Source organism: Cynocephalus volans, chromosome 11 (genome assembly GCF_027409185.1).
Source record: "Cynocephalus volans isolate mCynVol1 chromosome 11, mCynVol1.pri, whole genome shotgun sequence".
In the NCBI taxonomy this organism is placed as follows: Eukaryota; Metazoa; Chordata; class Mammalia; order Dermoptera; family Cynocephalidae; genus Cynocephalus; species Cynocephalus volans.
Window position 1 is genome coordinate 97393819 of NC_084470.1, and position 14274 is coordinate 97408092.

General features: G+C 44.5%; 1 protein-coding gene across 2 annotated transcripts in view; it reads left to right on the plus strand.

Moving 5' to 3' along the window:
- The window catches only part of ACAD9 (acyl-CoA dehydrogenase family member 9), a 42736-nt gene that overhangs the window by 14487 nt on the left and 13975 nt on the right, over positions 1-14274 (plus strand). For both annotated transcript variants that reach the window (XM_063114390.1, XM_063114392.1), the window contains 5 exons: positions 4802-4903; positions 8368-8474; positions 9522-9622; positions 10552-10630; positions 11720-11894. In XM_063114390.1, the coding sequence (XP_062970460.1) occupies positions 4802-4903; positions 8368-8474; positions 9522-9622; positions 10552-10630; positions 11720-11894 (564 nt within the window). The remainder of the gene's footprint in view (positions 1-4801; positions 4904-8367; positions 8475-9521; positions 9623-10551; positions 10631-11719; positions 11895-14274) is intronic.

Genomic DNA, 14274 nt, shown 5'->3' on the forward strand with positions numbered 1-14274 from the left:
GTCTAATGCTTTTTCTGCATCTATTGAGGATTACCTGTTTCTTTAGTCTGTTGACATGGTATATTACATTGGTTGGTTTTCCAGTGCTGAACCACCCTTACATTCCCATGATAATTCCCACTTGGTCATGATGTATTCTTTTTTATGTTATTGGATTCGATTTGTTAAAATTTTAAGAATTTTTGTATCTGTGTTCCTGATGTATATTGGTCTGTAGTTTAATTTTCTGTGTTATTTTTCTTTTTTTATTTAAATCAATAATGCTGGCCTTATAGTATGAGTTGGGAAGTATTTCTTCTTCTTCAAGTTTCTTTAAGACTTTGTGTAAAATTGGTACTATTTTTTCCTTAAACGTTTGGTAAATTTCACCAGTGAAGGCATTTAAGTCTGGAGGTTTTGTAGCAAGAAGGTTTTAACTACAGTCATGTATTGCTTAGCGTTCCGAAAAGTATGTCATTAGGCAATTTCATTGTTGTGTAAACATTATAGAGTGTACTTATACAAACCCAAGTGGTTTAGCCTACTACACACCTGGGCTGTATGGTGTAGCCTATTACTCCTATGTGAGTAACGCCTTGCATTATGACATCACAGTGGCTACGACATCACAAGGAAATAGAAATTTTTCAGCTCTATTGTGATCTTAATGGGACTGTCATCATCATGTGTGCAGGTCATTTTGCAGCACATGATTGCAGTTCAATTTGTTTGATAGATATAGAGCTGTTCAGGTTACCTATTTTGTCTTAGGTAAATTTTGATAGTTCTTATCTTTCGAGGAATGTGTCCATCTTATCAAAGTTCTTGAATTTATTTTCTTAAAGTTGTTTATAATCTTCCCTTATTATTTCCTTATCCTTTTAAAGTCTGTAGGATCTGTAGTGACATCCCATGTCAATTTCTGAAGGAATCCCATCATGGTTAGAGAACACTCTTTGTATAATTTGAATCCTTTTCAGTTTATTGAGATTTGTGGCTCAGACCCTGGCATATCTTTGAAAATGTTTTCTTTCTTTTTTTTTTTGAAAGATGATTGGTAAGAGGATCTTAACCCTTGACTTGGTGTTGTCTCCACCTCTCTCTCCCAAGTGAGCTAACCAGCCATCCCTACATAGGGATCCGAACCCTTGGCCTTGGTGTTATCAGCACCACACTCTCCCAAGTGAGCCACGGGCTGGCCCTTGAAAATGTTTTCCATGTGCACTTGAAACCAATGAATATTCTCTTGTTGTTTGGTGTAGCATTCTGTAAATGTCAATTAGGAGAAATCGATAGTGTGGTTCAAATCTTCTGTATCCTTACAAATTTTCTGTCTACATTTTCTGTCAATTACTGAGAGAGGGACATTGAAATTCTCCAAGCATAGTTGTATATTTATTTTACCTTTTCATTTCTATCAGTTTTTTTCTTCATGTATTTTGAAGCTTGTTATTAGGGGCACAAATGTTCAGGATTGTTACATGCTAATGATGAATCTATCCCTTTCTCATTATGAAATAACCTTTTTTATCCCTGATAATGTAGTCTTTGCTCAGAAATCTACTTTACCTGATATTAACATTGCCACTCCTGCTATATGCATATTTTGATTAGTATTAGAATGAAACATGTTTTTTTTTCTCTTTTGACTAATTTGTGCTTTTATTTATATTCAAAGTGGATTTCTCTCCCACTTAATAAATATAGATGGAATTATAGAAATACAAAATTACCACTAAGCAAACACTACAGTAGAATTTGTTGCAAGAAAATTACACTAATGGATGCTAAAATCAGTGGGTGAAAGTCTGAGGAAAAATCGTTATTTAGGTAGTCTTAGAGTAGCTCTCCTATGATATTTATTAATTACAAAGGTGAAAATAGTAACTTTATGTGGAGAGTCCTGGCAAACACCACCATAAACAAGTGATCCAAGGATGGCATCACCAGTAATCAGGCTTACTGACATTGTGCACCTCCTGATGTGATGCTTGTTACCTCTGTGATATTCTTGCCAAAAATGCAAAACCTCAATCTCAACATGAGAGAACATCAGAGAGCCAGCATTGAGAGACATTCTGCAAAGTAGCTGGCCAGAGCTCTGAAAGGACCAAGTTCATGAAAGACAAGAAATGGCTGAAGAACAGTCACAGAGTGGAGGAGATGGAGATGTGATAGCTAAATGTAATGTGGGGCCCTGGATTGGATCCTGGAACAGCAGAAGGACATTAATGAACAGGTGAAATTCAGTCAAAGTCTGTAATTTAGTTAGTAATATTGTATGAATGTCAATTTCCTAATTTTGGCAATCTTACCATGGTTCTATAATGTTCTCTTAGGTGAAGGGTTTATAAGAACTTTATACTATTTTTGCAGCTTTTCTTTAAATCTAAGATTATTTCAAAATAAAAAGTATAAAACTAACTGGGTTTCTTGTAATTGAATTTTTTAAAAAAATATATTCTCACCATCTGTGCCTTTTAATTAATTATCAATATATGATTATTTTAATATTATTGTTGATTTAGTTGGGTTTAAATCTATCCTCTAGCTGTTTTATTTGTCCTATCCTTTATTTCCTTTTTTCTCTTTTTTTCCTTTTATATTAATGGAATATTTTTTATTATTCCATTTTATCTCATTTGTTGACTGATTAGTTGTACCTCTTTTGTTTTTAAGTGGCTGTTTTAGAGTTTACAATATATGTCTTATCAAAGTCTATCTTCAGGTAATACTATATCATGTCATGTATAGGATAAGAACCTACAATGTTTTTGCTTTCCTGTCCTGTGTGCTTCTGTTTCGTACTATTTTATTTCTACATTTATTATAAATCCTGCTGTACCTTGTTATTTTTCTTTTCTTTAATGTAGTAAAATATGCATAACATAGAACTTACCGTTATAATCCTGCTAAGTGTACAATTCATGGCATCGAATCCATTCATTGTGTTGTGTGGCCATCACCGATGTTTCCAGAACTTGCTCATCATGCAATTATTTTTCTTTAGACTGTTGATTTATCATTTAGTCACAGTAGAAACAGGAACAATGATTTTGCGGTCACCTATCTACTTGCTGACATTAATGATTTCCACGCTTTTTGGTTAGAACCAGGTTTCCTTTTTGTGCCATCCCTGGTCTGTGGGAAAGACTTATTCCACATTTGCTGCCGTGCAGCTCTACAGGGGATGAACATTCCCACCGTCTGCTTGTCTGAGAAAGTCCATTTCATCTAAAAGATTCTGTGTGGACAATATCTTCCTTTCAGCCCTTCAATGGGCTGCTCCTCCTGACTTTGCATCGTTTGTGACAAGACGTCTGCTGCCTTTTTATCTTTGTTCCTCAGCACACAGTGTTTCTTTCATCTCTGACTGTTCTTAAGTGGTTTCAGGGAAATTGATTATCATGCAGTATAGTTTTCTGCAAATTTCTTTTCCTTGGAGTTCTTTGAGCTTCTTGACTCTATGTGTTTATGTTATTTATTGAATTTGGATAAAGATTTGTGCCCCCATACGACAGAATATTGAACAACAGAAATTCATGAAGAGTTTAATACGTGCAACGACACAGATGAATCTGGAAATCATGCTGGGTGAAAGAAGCCAGACCAAAATCTACATGCTGCATGAATACATTTATATAAAACTTAAAAATGCAAACTAATCTATAGATACAAAGGAGACTTAGGGCCAGTCCGTGGCTCACTTGCGAGAGTGTGGTGCTGATGGCACCAAGGCCAAGGGTTTGGATCCCTATATAGGGATGGCTGGTTAGCTCTCTTGGGAGAGTGTGGTGGTGACAACACCAAGTCAAGGGTTAAGATCCCCTTACCAGTCATCTTTTTAAAAAAATTAAATTAAAAAGGAGCTTTGTGGGTGCCCAGAGATAGAGGTGGATAGAAAGATTGATCACTTAGGGGATCCAAGAGACCTTTGGCAGAAAAGGAAATGTTTTCTTATTGATTGTCATGATATTTTCATGGATAAACACATGTCAGAATTCAACAAATTACACGCTTTAAATATGTGCAGGTTATGAAATACAAATTACATCAATAAAGATGTAAACAGATTAAAATGAGGGGTTTGGACTGCATTTGGGGAATTCCTAGTTCTTCTGAGTGAACCGTGTTTGCAGACATTTATAAGTGCAGGTTACGGTGATTTTAACAGTTTGTCGTAGTGATAACGTTTACTCTGCAGCACTTCAGAAGAGAACTTTGACTTGATGCATATGAAGTGCACAATTGCAGACCTGACGTCAGTGATCATTGACTCTTGCTCCAGTACATGCGAGTGTGGAGTGAGTGAATGAATTGCTGTTACATAGTGTCAGTTGTCATCAGAACCTGTGGGCTGTGGTGAAAGCCATAGTTTCTGAAAGCGAGGGAGATCTAGGCTCAGGTGCCGCCTAGAGGTGGCTGTCTAGCCTGACATGTCATTGCAATGCTGGGAATTGCATGCATACGCTTTCATTTTCTGGAAAGCACTGGTAATTTAAAAAATCAAGTTTAGTGTACCTACAGAAAAATTTATATCTCATCAGTGTGTAATCTGCTGTCTTTTTACACAACAAGCATGTGTGTGCCTGGTACCCGGATGAGGAAACAGAATACCACCCAGCACTGGTTTCTTTGAAAATACAATTCTTGCTGGACTGATTACATAAAATCAAACACATGCTGAATGACCATGAGTAGACATTCAGTGTTGAAAAATTTCTGACACTGGGATTATATACTATACAAAAATTTTTCTGTTTACTTATATTATACAAACATAGTTTAGATTTTGTTTAATCAAAATATTTCTTCTTGACAGTGGACTCTCGAAAAATTGACCAGGAGGGAAAAATCCCAGAGGAAACTTTAGAGAAGTTGAAGAGCCTGGGGCTTTTTGGTATGCAGGTTCCAGAAGAATATGGTAAGTTGAGGTAACAACCACCCACCTGGTTTGGCTCTTAAGAAAGCACTCTATATTTGTGCATAAAAAGGGTGAACTTTAAATGCAGTATATATAAGGTTTAGTTGAAAAACCACTGGAATGAGTGACGGCATCCATTGTGGGCTAAACATGGGGTGGCTGGTTTGGGATGGGGTGGGGGTGTGGACTGACTGAGGGAACTGTGGGAGGAAGAGCTGTCTTTCCTGAAATGGAAAAGGACCACTGCACTGTGTGTGTGCTCTCCGGGTTCCTATGGGCAGTTGAGGGGAGGGTATCATCAGAGTCAGATCAAGTATGCTGTCATCTCCCTGGGAAGCCCTTAGTCTCCTGGGCAAAGGAACTGCTCCTAGAGCAGCGAGCAGTTGATGTTGGCAGGACCACAGTCTGGGGTGAGCTCAGGCTTCAGGGCCTACCAGGTCCGGCTTCTCGTCCTCACACAAAGGGATAAGGCAGGCGGGCTGGCTGCTGGAGGGCACAGGGCACACCGAGGTTGGAGATTTGACAGTGGGAACCTTCGAGCAGGGTCCTTTGTCCTTTGGACAGCCCCCATAATTAATTCTTTGAGCATTGCAGTGATGTATTTAGCTCCCAGTGAAAGGCCTCCTCAGGATCCCAGTGTCATTCCGCCTCGTTGGAGTTGGCCAGTCACTACAGCTTTCCTCTTTTGCCTAATCTAGAGTTGGTCATCTAAATTTTGTAGAGGGCCAGCCAGTTAGCTCACTTGGTTAGAGCGTGGTGTTGATAACAGCAAGGTCAAGAGTTCTGGTCTCCTTACTGGCCAGCTGCCAAAAAAAAAAAAAAAAAAAAAATTCTGTAGAGATTTCTTATTGGCCAGCCACCAATAAATAAATAAATTCTGTAGAGATTTATGGGGACAGGCAAGAAGGTGGGGAAGGGAGCGGGGGTGGGGTAGAAAATGTTTCACAGGGATTGGACAGTCGTGTATGCACATATACACATGCACGCTGATTATTTTACTCTTGGGCACTTTGACATTTGATTGTGACTCTAGGCTCCACAGTTCTTAACCTGCATGTCCTCTGAGCCTCTGCTGGTGCTGCCTGCATGTTTGATCAGCTCAGGGTCTTGAGGTTTAGGGGAGATGGCAGTTGGTAGTGCTTTAATGGTTGGCTGTATTTTGTGGCTGTGAGCTGGTCTCTTGGAGATTCAGTGTTTTGGGCATTTTTCCAGCCATGCCATGAGTTAGGTTTTGCATAGCAAGCCATGGAAACCAGGAGCTTCTCTTGGTGTTCTGTCTCTCTGCCAGGTTTGTCTCCAGAGACTAAAGTTGGACCTACCATCCCCTTGGCAAAGGGGGGTGGCCGTGAAGTCTGTAGAATGAGTTCCTGCCAGTGTTCTGCCTGCAGCTGGTCCAGTCTGAGACAACCTGTGAAAATGAAGGACAAATTAGTGATGCCTGATTTCCTTGATTCTGAGGCATATTTTAAGCCATTGAGTCTCATATGTGTGTTTCTTGCAGTGTTGTAAGCTGTTAAATGATATCTCTCAATTGCCATCCTATGAAATAAACTCCCACCACATTTCTAAGCATGTAAGAATTTCCCTATCTCTGCAGAAGACCTGAAATAATTCATGATGCTGCTACCTCTAGTAGTGGGAAGCGGCCACACAGGCCTCTGTGGGGGAGTTATGCCTCCTGTGCTTCTTTACACAAATGGCCATCTGCAGCCCGCATGTGAGCTTGTCCCAGTCATCTGAGATTTGCCCTCCTTGTACCTGACAGGCAGCAGGGCACTGTCACTGTCACATGTGGGCCACAGTGTAGAAAGAAGGCAGGTGGGTCCTGGAGCAGTGGATGGCCTGATCTGTTTGTCATCAGCTTGTTGAAAAAATAAATGTTTGGAGAAAACAGAAATAGCAGAAGAAAGCTGCTAGACATAGCCAGGTTGGTAATATGAGTAGTATATGTTTCCCCTTCAAAAACATTTTAAAATCACTTTTTTAAATCCCTTCTTGATTGATGGAAAGTCCTCGTTCCCTTGAGCAGTTTCTGGGAGAAATGGAGGTACAGCCTCCTTCCTGCTTTTGCATTTCTTGCAGCTGGCTCAGGGTGTGTGTGTGGTGGGGGGTGCTGGTGTGAGACTGCAACTCTCTGTCCCTGATTTTGGCTTTATATCTTACTCTGATTTGAAAATGCTCTTTCTTTCATGAGATAATAATGGTCATGTTGCTTTCATGAGATAATAATGGTCATGTTGCCTTGGGAAATTAAGGCAACACCAACCTTAGGTTTATGCCCCCCAAATTTTCCCAGTCTGGAGCATGCTGAAGACTGGTTAGAATCTCCTATGCTGGCAAACCAGGGCCTCTCTGCTGATCAAGCTGCACTTCCTTCCCCCAGTGCCCAGCCTGCCACCCAGGGCCTGCAGTGCACAGTTCCCTCTGGCTCGCAACTCCTCCCCCACCTGCAGTCTCTGTCCACCTGTCCCCTGCCCTCACGTCATTGCCACCTTCCCTGCCATGTTAGTGATACTGGGGGGCGGGGGGGGGGGGTGTTTGATTTTTTTTTTTTTTTTAAACAAGCAAAACTGACCTCAGTGTTAGAAAGGAGTAAAAGCAAAAGTGTTTTGGTAGAAACAGAGTCAGATTGGGTGTGAAAAGGGGGTAACGGGTTGCTTGGTGCAGAGCCCTGGCCTTCCCTGAGGCCCCTACACCAAGCTCAGGGGACTGCATGGCCAGGCAGGAATGCCTTTTCTTTGTGTGTCTGTGAATGATGCCCTCTGCTGGCGGGCTGTGCACCTACACCTCTGAGTTCAGGGCCCGGCTCTGCTCTTTGTTGGGCTGTACATAAGTTCAGTGGGATTTTTGGTTTTTTAATCCTTTTGTCTTTTTATTCCTAGAGCATCGATTCCCACAAGGGAACCTTTGACAGTGGAGACATTTTTGGTTGTCAAAATGGTGGGGATGGGGTTGCTACTGTCATGTAGTAGGTAAAGGCCAAGGATGCTGCCAGACATCCTACAGTGCACAGGACAGACCCCACGACAGAGAATGATTCATCCCAAAATGTTAAAGAGTGCCGAGGTAGAGAAGCCCTGTCCTAGAGTCCAGTAGCTACTGGGCAATGGGAAAATCTATAGCTGTTGAGTTTATAGAGATCTACATCTGTGATAGGAGATATTCGCAACGTATTACATGATTCAATGTGTCTATAGGTATCTTTATCTTAAAAATATATATCTATATATGCTTGTATGCCTAGAAAAAGTCTGAAAGGGTGCACCCCAAAATGCTCTCTCTGATTGGTAAGAGTATGGGTGATATTTGTTTTCTTTGTACCTTTCTATACTGTGATTTCTTTTTTTAAAAGGTGATCTAGTGTTACTTTATAATAAAAAAGAAAACAAAAACAATGAGGCTGTTTGCCTTAGTGGGAGGAATCTGAGGCTGGACTGGGGTTAATGCTGGTCCGTCTCTCCTAGGCGGCCTGGGCCTCTCCAACACCATGTACGCACGACTAGGGGAGATCATCGGCCTGGACGCATCAATCGCTGTGACCCTGGCAGCACACCAGGCTATTGGCCTCAAGGTCAAGTGTTTCCTGTTTCTGTTTGGTGCCTTCTGAAGGTCTTCTGGAGTCACACGGTGGCATGGAAGCAGGAGGTTTGCTCACTTTCATGAGAAGTGAATCAGACCCACTATCTCAGGGTCTTAGAGGAGAGCGAGCCCAGGCTGCACTTGCAGTCCTACCTGCAGTTCCCTCACTCTGCCACGCCTACAGCGCTCAGTCCTTGCACACGATGGCTCCACTTGGTCCACACATGCAGTGGCCCTGGGGTCACGCTATTCCTTCCCTGTGAATCCTCCTATCCCCATCACCTTTGATTCATCCTTCAAGGCCCAGGTCAGATGCCTTTCCCTCGGGCAGGAAGTGAGCCTCCCTCCCGAGCTCCCATGTCACTTGGCCCCGAGCGTGTCCCCTGCTGTTTGTGCACCTGCCTTCTTCACCCACTGGGCTTGGAGCATCTTAGAGTAGGTCCACAGTCACACAGCTATTAGTGACAATACTTGGCTTATTTCTGCTCAACACAGACATCAAAGAGAGCTGAGTGAGTGCCGTGCTTAGCACCACTCCCAGAGAGCACATGCATTCACTGCAGTCATTTAGTAAAGACAGGCTTATCCCCTTGGCACTGACTGAGGAGGGGGCGGATGGCTCTGACATTGATGCGCATCTTCTTTGTGCAAGGTGTGGCTCTTGCCCCCCTGTGTCTTCACATTTCACATCCAGACCACCCTGCCAGTGGGTGGGAGTGTCCCCAGCCCATAGATGACAAGATGGAGGCTCGGACAAGGGACATTCCTTGCCCTAGACCACCAGGCCAGGAAACAGAGGAGCTGTGATGAAAATCTCAGCTCTGACTCTAAAGCTCTGCAGGCTACTGTCCTGGCAGTTGTGCCCTAAGGTGGTCCCTCTGCAGCCTGGCTCCCATGTACTGCCTGAGGCTGCCCTCTCTGAGCTTGTGCTGTCTTCTCTTGTGTGGAGTAAATGTCTTCCTCAGTAGGAGACTGTTGCACAAGCGCATCTCACACTCTCTTTTCCCCCACAGCTGAAATTGGTCTGTGTTTGGTTTAGGGGATCATCTTGGCCGGCAGTGAGGAGCAGAAGGCCAAGTACTTGCCCAGGCTGGCGTCGGGAGAGCACATTGCAGCCTTCTGCCTTACGGAGCCAGCCAGGTCTGCCCCCGTGCCAGGTGGCATTTTTGAAGGTTCACTAGGACAGGGCTGTTGTTTTTGTTGAGTAGATGACTTTTATTACCTGAAACCTTTCAAATTTCAGCTTAGTAATCTTTCAGCTTACCTGAAATCTGCCAAAGAATCAACTCAGCAGCTGTTCTTGGAGGTTCTCTTACCTTGACCTTATCTCTCTGTCCCAGTGAGACTTACAAATGAGATAACGTACCTGACAGCCCCTATTAAATAAATTTTGTGGTTTATAACACACCTTGACAAACAAGAATGCACTCAGGCTTCAAAGCACCTTTCAGGGTATGTGGGGCGGGTGGTACTATTCCCAGGTACAGATTAGGAACTGAGGTTCAGTGAGGTTGTGTGATTAGCCTGAGGTCACACAGCTAGGATGGAGTAGGGCTAGGGTAGAACTTGGAACTTTTTATGGCAGGTCTGTCACTTGGACCACGCTCCATCCTGCTTCCCATTGTCCAGGAGCCTGGGAACGGTCATCCCTCCTGGGGTGCCCCGAACTAATCCCTACAGTAGCTCAGATGAGCCCATTTGGAATACATATTTCCATGCTTAAACCATGCTCAGGTTGTTTTCACAGACGCTTTTTTACCTACTGCATCGAAGCAGGGGTCAGCCAAATCCGGCCCCCGATCTGTTTTTGTAAATGAAATTTTATTGGAACATACCCATGTCTTTACAGGTTATCTACGGCTGCTTCCATGTTTCAGCAGCAAAGTTACAAGGTGACTCAGACATCCTGTAGCTTGGAAAGCTGGATATATTTACTGTCTGACCCTTTATTTAAGAAGTTTGCCAACCACTGAATCAAAGTATTAAACACCTCCATTTTCAGGCCCCCAAACCAGTCTTGTTTGTTCACAGTGTTATTCTCCCTTGATCACATCTTTCTGTGTCTGCAGTGGGAGTGATGCAGCCTCCATCCGGACCAGAGCCACGCCGAGTGCAGATGGGAAGCACTTTGTCCTCAGCGGCTCCAAGGTATGGCCATGCCCTCCCTGCCCAGCCTTCAGCCCCCTGAGGGAGGCTTTCCACACACCAGGAATTGTAAAGGGGGCACATGTCATCTCTCTCCACCCACTGGGTAGATGCCACTCTTCTTTTTCAGAAGAAGAAACAGGCTCAAAGACTTGCCTGGTTCAGAGAATTGTTCAGGTTCAGAGATTTGCCTGGGTCCTGCATCCCTTCAGTGGCAGAGCCAGGATTGGAACCAAGGTGTCTAGCTCCCAGGCAGTGTCCTTAAGTAGTACCAACTACCTCCTTGAGCTGCTTTTATGTGTTTGTTTCTGAGGGTTTTTTTGTTACCCAGAATTTCAGACATATTCAGAAGCTTGCCTGGGCCTGGCACCCAGCGTCAACGGTCACTCACTCACAGCGGCCATGTGCCTTCCATCGGCGCCACCACCTCTGGACTGCATCCACAACAGTTTCAGCACATGTCTCTAAAAGACAGGACTATTTTTTACACAGACAAAGCCATGATACCATTATTGCATGGAATGAGTTGATAATGCCTTAGTTTCTTACTATCTGGTCAGCAGATTCCTCTGGTTGTCTCCTGCCTTTTTAAGTTTTTTTGCTTGATTGAAAATGCAGATAAGTTCCCTACAGTCTGTTGAGCAGTCCCTTTAATTTTCCCTCACCTCTTCCTCTTTCCTTTCCTCCTTCCCCCTTCTTTTTTTTTTATTTCTTGTTTTAACTGACAAAGAAAATAGTGTACATATTTAATGTACGTGTACAATGTGATGTTTTGATAGATGCATACCTTGTGAAATGATTAAATCCCTTCTTTCTTGAAGAAACCCAGTCACCTGGCAGTAGAGCCTGTGCTGTCCTGGCACTGGTGACCGCTCTCCTCCTCCACCCCCTGGGCCCAGCCCCCTGTGTCTCTTGGGAATATTCTTGCTCTGGGGACACTGGGTTGAGTCCCATCCTCTGTTCGTGCAGACTGGGCTCCTGCAGAACCAAGTACTTTGTATGTCTGGCCTGAAGTTTGACGGGCAAAGATAGAGCTGAGGGGTGTTGCTTAGGAGTTTGATTTTCTGCAAAGTCCTTTCTTGTTCTCCTCAGGTCTGGATCACCAATGGAGGACTGGCCAATATTTTTACCGTGTTTGCAAAGACTGAGGTTGTTGATTCCGACGGCTCGGTAAAAGACAAAATCACAGCATTCATAGTAGAAAGAGACTTTGGTGGAGTCACTAATGGGAAACCTGAAGATAAGTTAGGCATTCGGGGCTCCAACAGTAAGTAGCACGTGTGTGTGTGTGTGTGTGTGTGTGTGTGTGTGTGTGTGAGAGAGAGAGAGAGAGAGAGAGAGATTAGACCCTCTGCTCCATCCAAATATCAAGATAAAATGAAATTTATATAGTTTTGATTGCACTTAAACATTTAAGCAAAATCAAATTAAGAATGCCATAAAAGACCCTTCTGTGGTGATGCAGTTGAGTGCCTTGAAATTAATTCATGAGTTCCACAGACAGCGACTGTGCTCCTTTCAGTGCAGTGAGCGCTGGTAATTTCAAGGTGAGGACACCATTGGCACGCTCAGCCTTGTGGGGAGGCTCCAAGAAGGGGAGGGTTGTGGGGTGTCCTAGGTGAACATTCTGTGACAGGACACCATGTCTTTCCTTCCTGGAACCTCCGCCTACCCGCCCAGGCCCACCTGTAGTCCCTGGTCGGTGCTCAGTTCACTTGAGGCTGGTGTCCTGTCAGATGTTGTCCTCAACCTGCCCACTGCTGCCATGAGTCCCCACAATGCTCTGCCTTTTAGGTCTCCTGGTTCAGATCTCAGAGTGACCATATTGGGACTGTAGGCCACCGTTGGCACCTCCGGGCCGACTTCTATGTGCCACCTCATCTTTGGGGACCCCACATTCTGGTTGGTGGCATTTGCCATGCCAACTGCTCGGGCCAGGGGATCAAAGGGCCCGGGCTATAACCTGAGCCCCACCACTTAGAAGTGTGTGGCCTTGAACGAGCTGGTTTACTTTTCTGTACTTCAGTTTCTTCAGCTGAAGGAAAGGGGATAACAGCAGTATTGTGAAAACACAGCAGTATTAACTGCTGCTCTTAGTATCACCAGTGCGACTCTGCTGTGCAGTGAGGGCACAGAGCATGCGCTGTATCTTTAAGATGCTGAAGTGCTTGGCAAGTTGATGGGGAGAGAGGTGGAAGGACGGAGCTGGGTGGCCACCACCAAGCATCACTGCAGGGGTCTGGTCCACACTGAAGCCTGGGTGGGGGGTACCCACTGGTGTCGTGCAGCAGCCCCATGAGAGAGGGCCAGATAGCTCAAAGGGAGACCAGAGAGGCAGGCAGGGTCCTCCTCATGCCTAGCAGCCTGTAAAGGAACAGGAGCCTTTGGGAGGAGGGCCTGGTCCTGCAGCCCATGTGCTATGAGCCTTCAATACAACCCAGCAGCCAGAGAGACAGTGATTTCATCACTTTCAAGCTGTTGGAGCATGGCTGTAATAGTAGAGTGAAAGATCGGCAGACCCAGGTCACCCACACCTGGCTTGGCTATTCTGGAACCATTACCATCTCTATCCTGAGCCTCCCCTTGCTCTACTGTAAATTGCCAGGAGTTGTGAATTTATGTAACATAACATACAGAAATTGTATGAAAATTGTTACATTGTATGCCACATTGTTACAGAAAATACGGTACAGAAGCCCCTGTTCCTTCCCAGCCTCTGCTGTCACCGTGCCGCTCTTACTGCTTCCTGGCTGCATCTCATTCACACCGACCTCATCTCTGTTCCTCCAGCATGCTGAGGCTCACAGCAGCAAGCGTCTTGTTTTCTCTCAGTCCGTGGGGGCCCGAGCAGTCTGCTCCAGGATGTGGGTGGGGTTTGGGTCTGCCCTGTGTTTTCTTTACCATCCTGGGGCATATTCTCCTTGTAGCAGATCACAAGCACCAAGGGGCCAAGTCAGACCCTATAAGCAAATTTAAGGCCTCTGCTCAGGTAGGGCCAGCTGCATTCCACTGGCCACTGCAAGTCACATGGTCATACCCAGCATCCGCAGGTAGGGACAGGATGGGCAGCAGGTGCTCCAGGGGTGTGGTTGTGTTAGAGTTAAGAATTGGAACCAATAATCCCATCTGCCCTGAGACCGTAGGAAATGCTGGTACATCTACCTTGATTGTTCTGTCTTTGGCATTTTATATGACTGGCTCTTTCTCATCTTTAAACTTCTACCAAATGTCACATTAGAAAAGTCTGACTGGGCCGAACCCATGGCTCACTCGGGAGAGCGCGACACTGGGAGCGCAGCGGCGCTGGGAGCGCCGAAGCCGCAGGTTCGGATCCTATATAGGGATGGCCGGTGCGCTCACTGGCTGAGTGCGGTGCGGGCAACACCACGCCAAGGGTTACGATCCCCTTACTGGTCACAAAAAAAAAAAAAAGAAAAGTCTGTCTTAGGGGCTGGCTGGTTAGCTCAGTTGTTTAGAGCACAGTGTTGATGACACCAAGGTCAAAGGTTCAGATCCCTGTGCCAGCCAGCTGCTTTAAAAAAAAAAAAAAGTCTGACTTAGCCCTTAATAAAAATATTATTATCTGTCCATTCCAACCCATCTCTCTCCATCACTGTTCCCTATTTATGTCATCTGTAGCACTGACC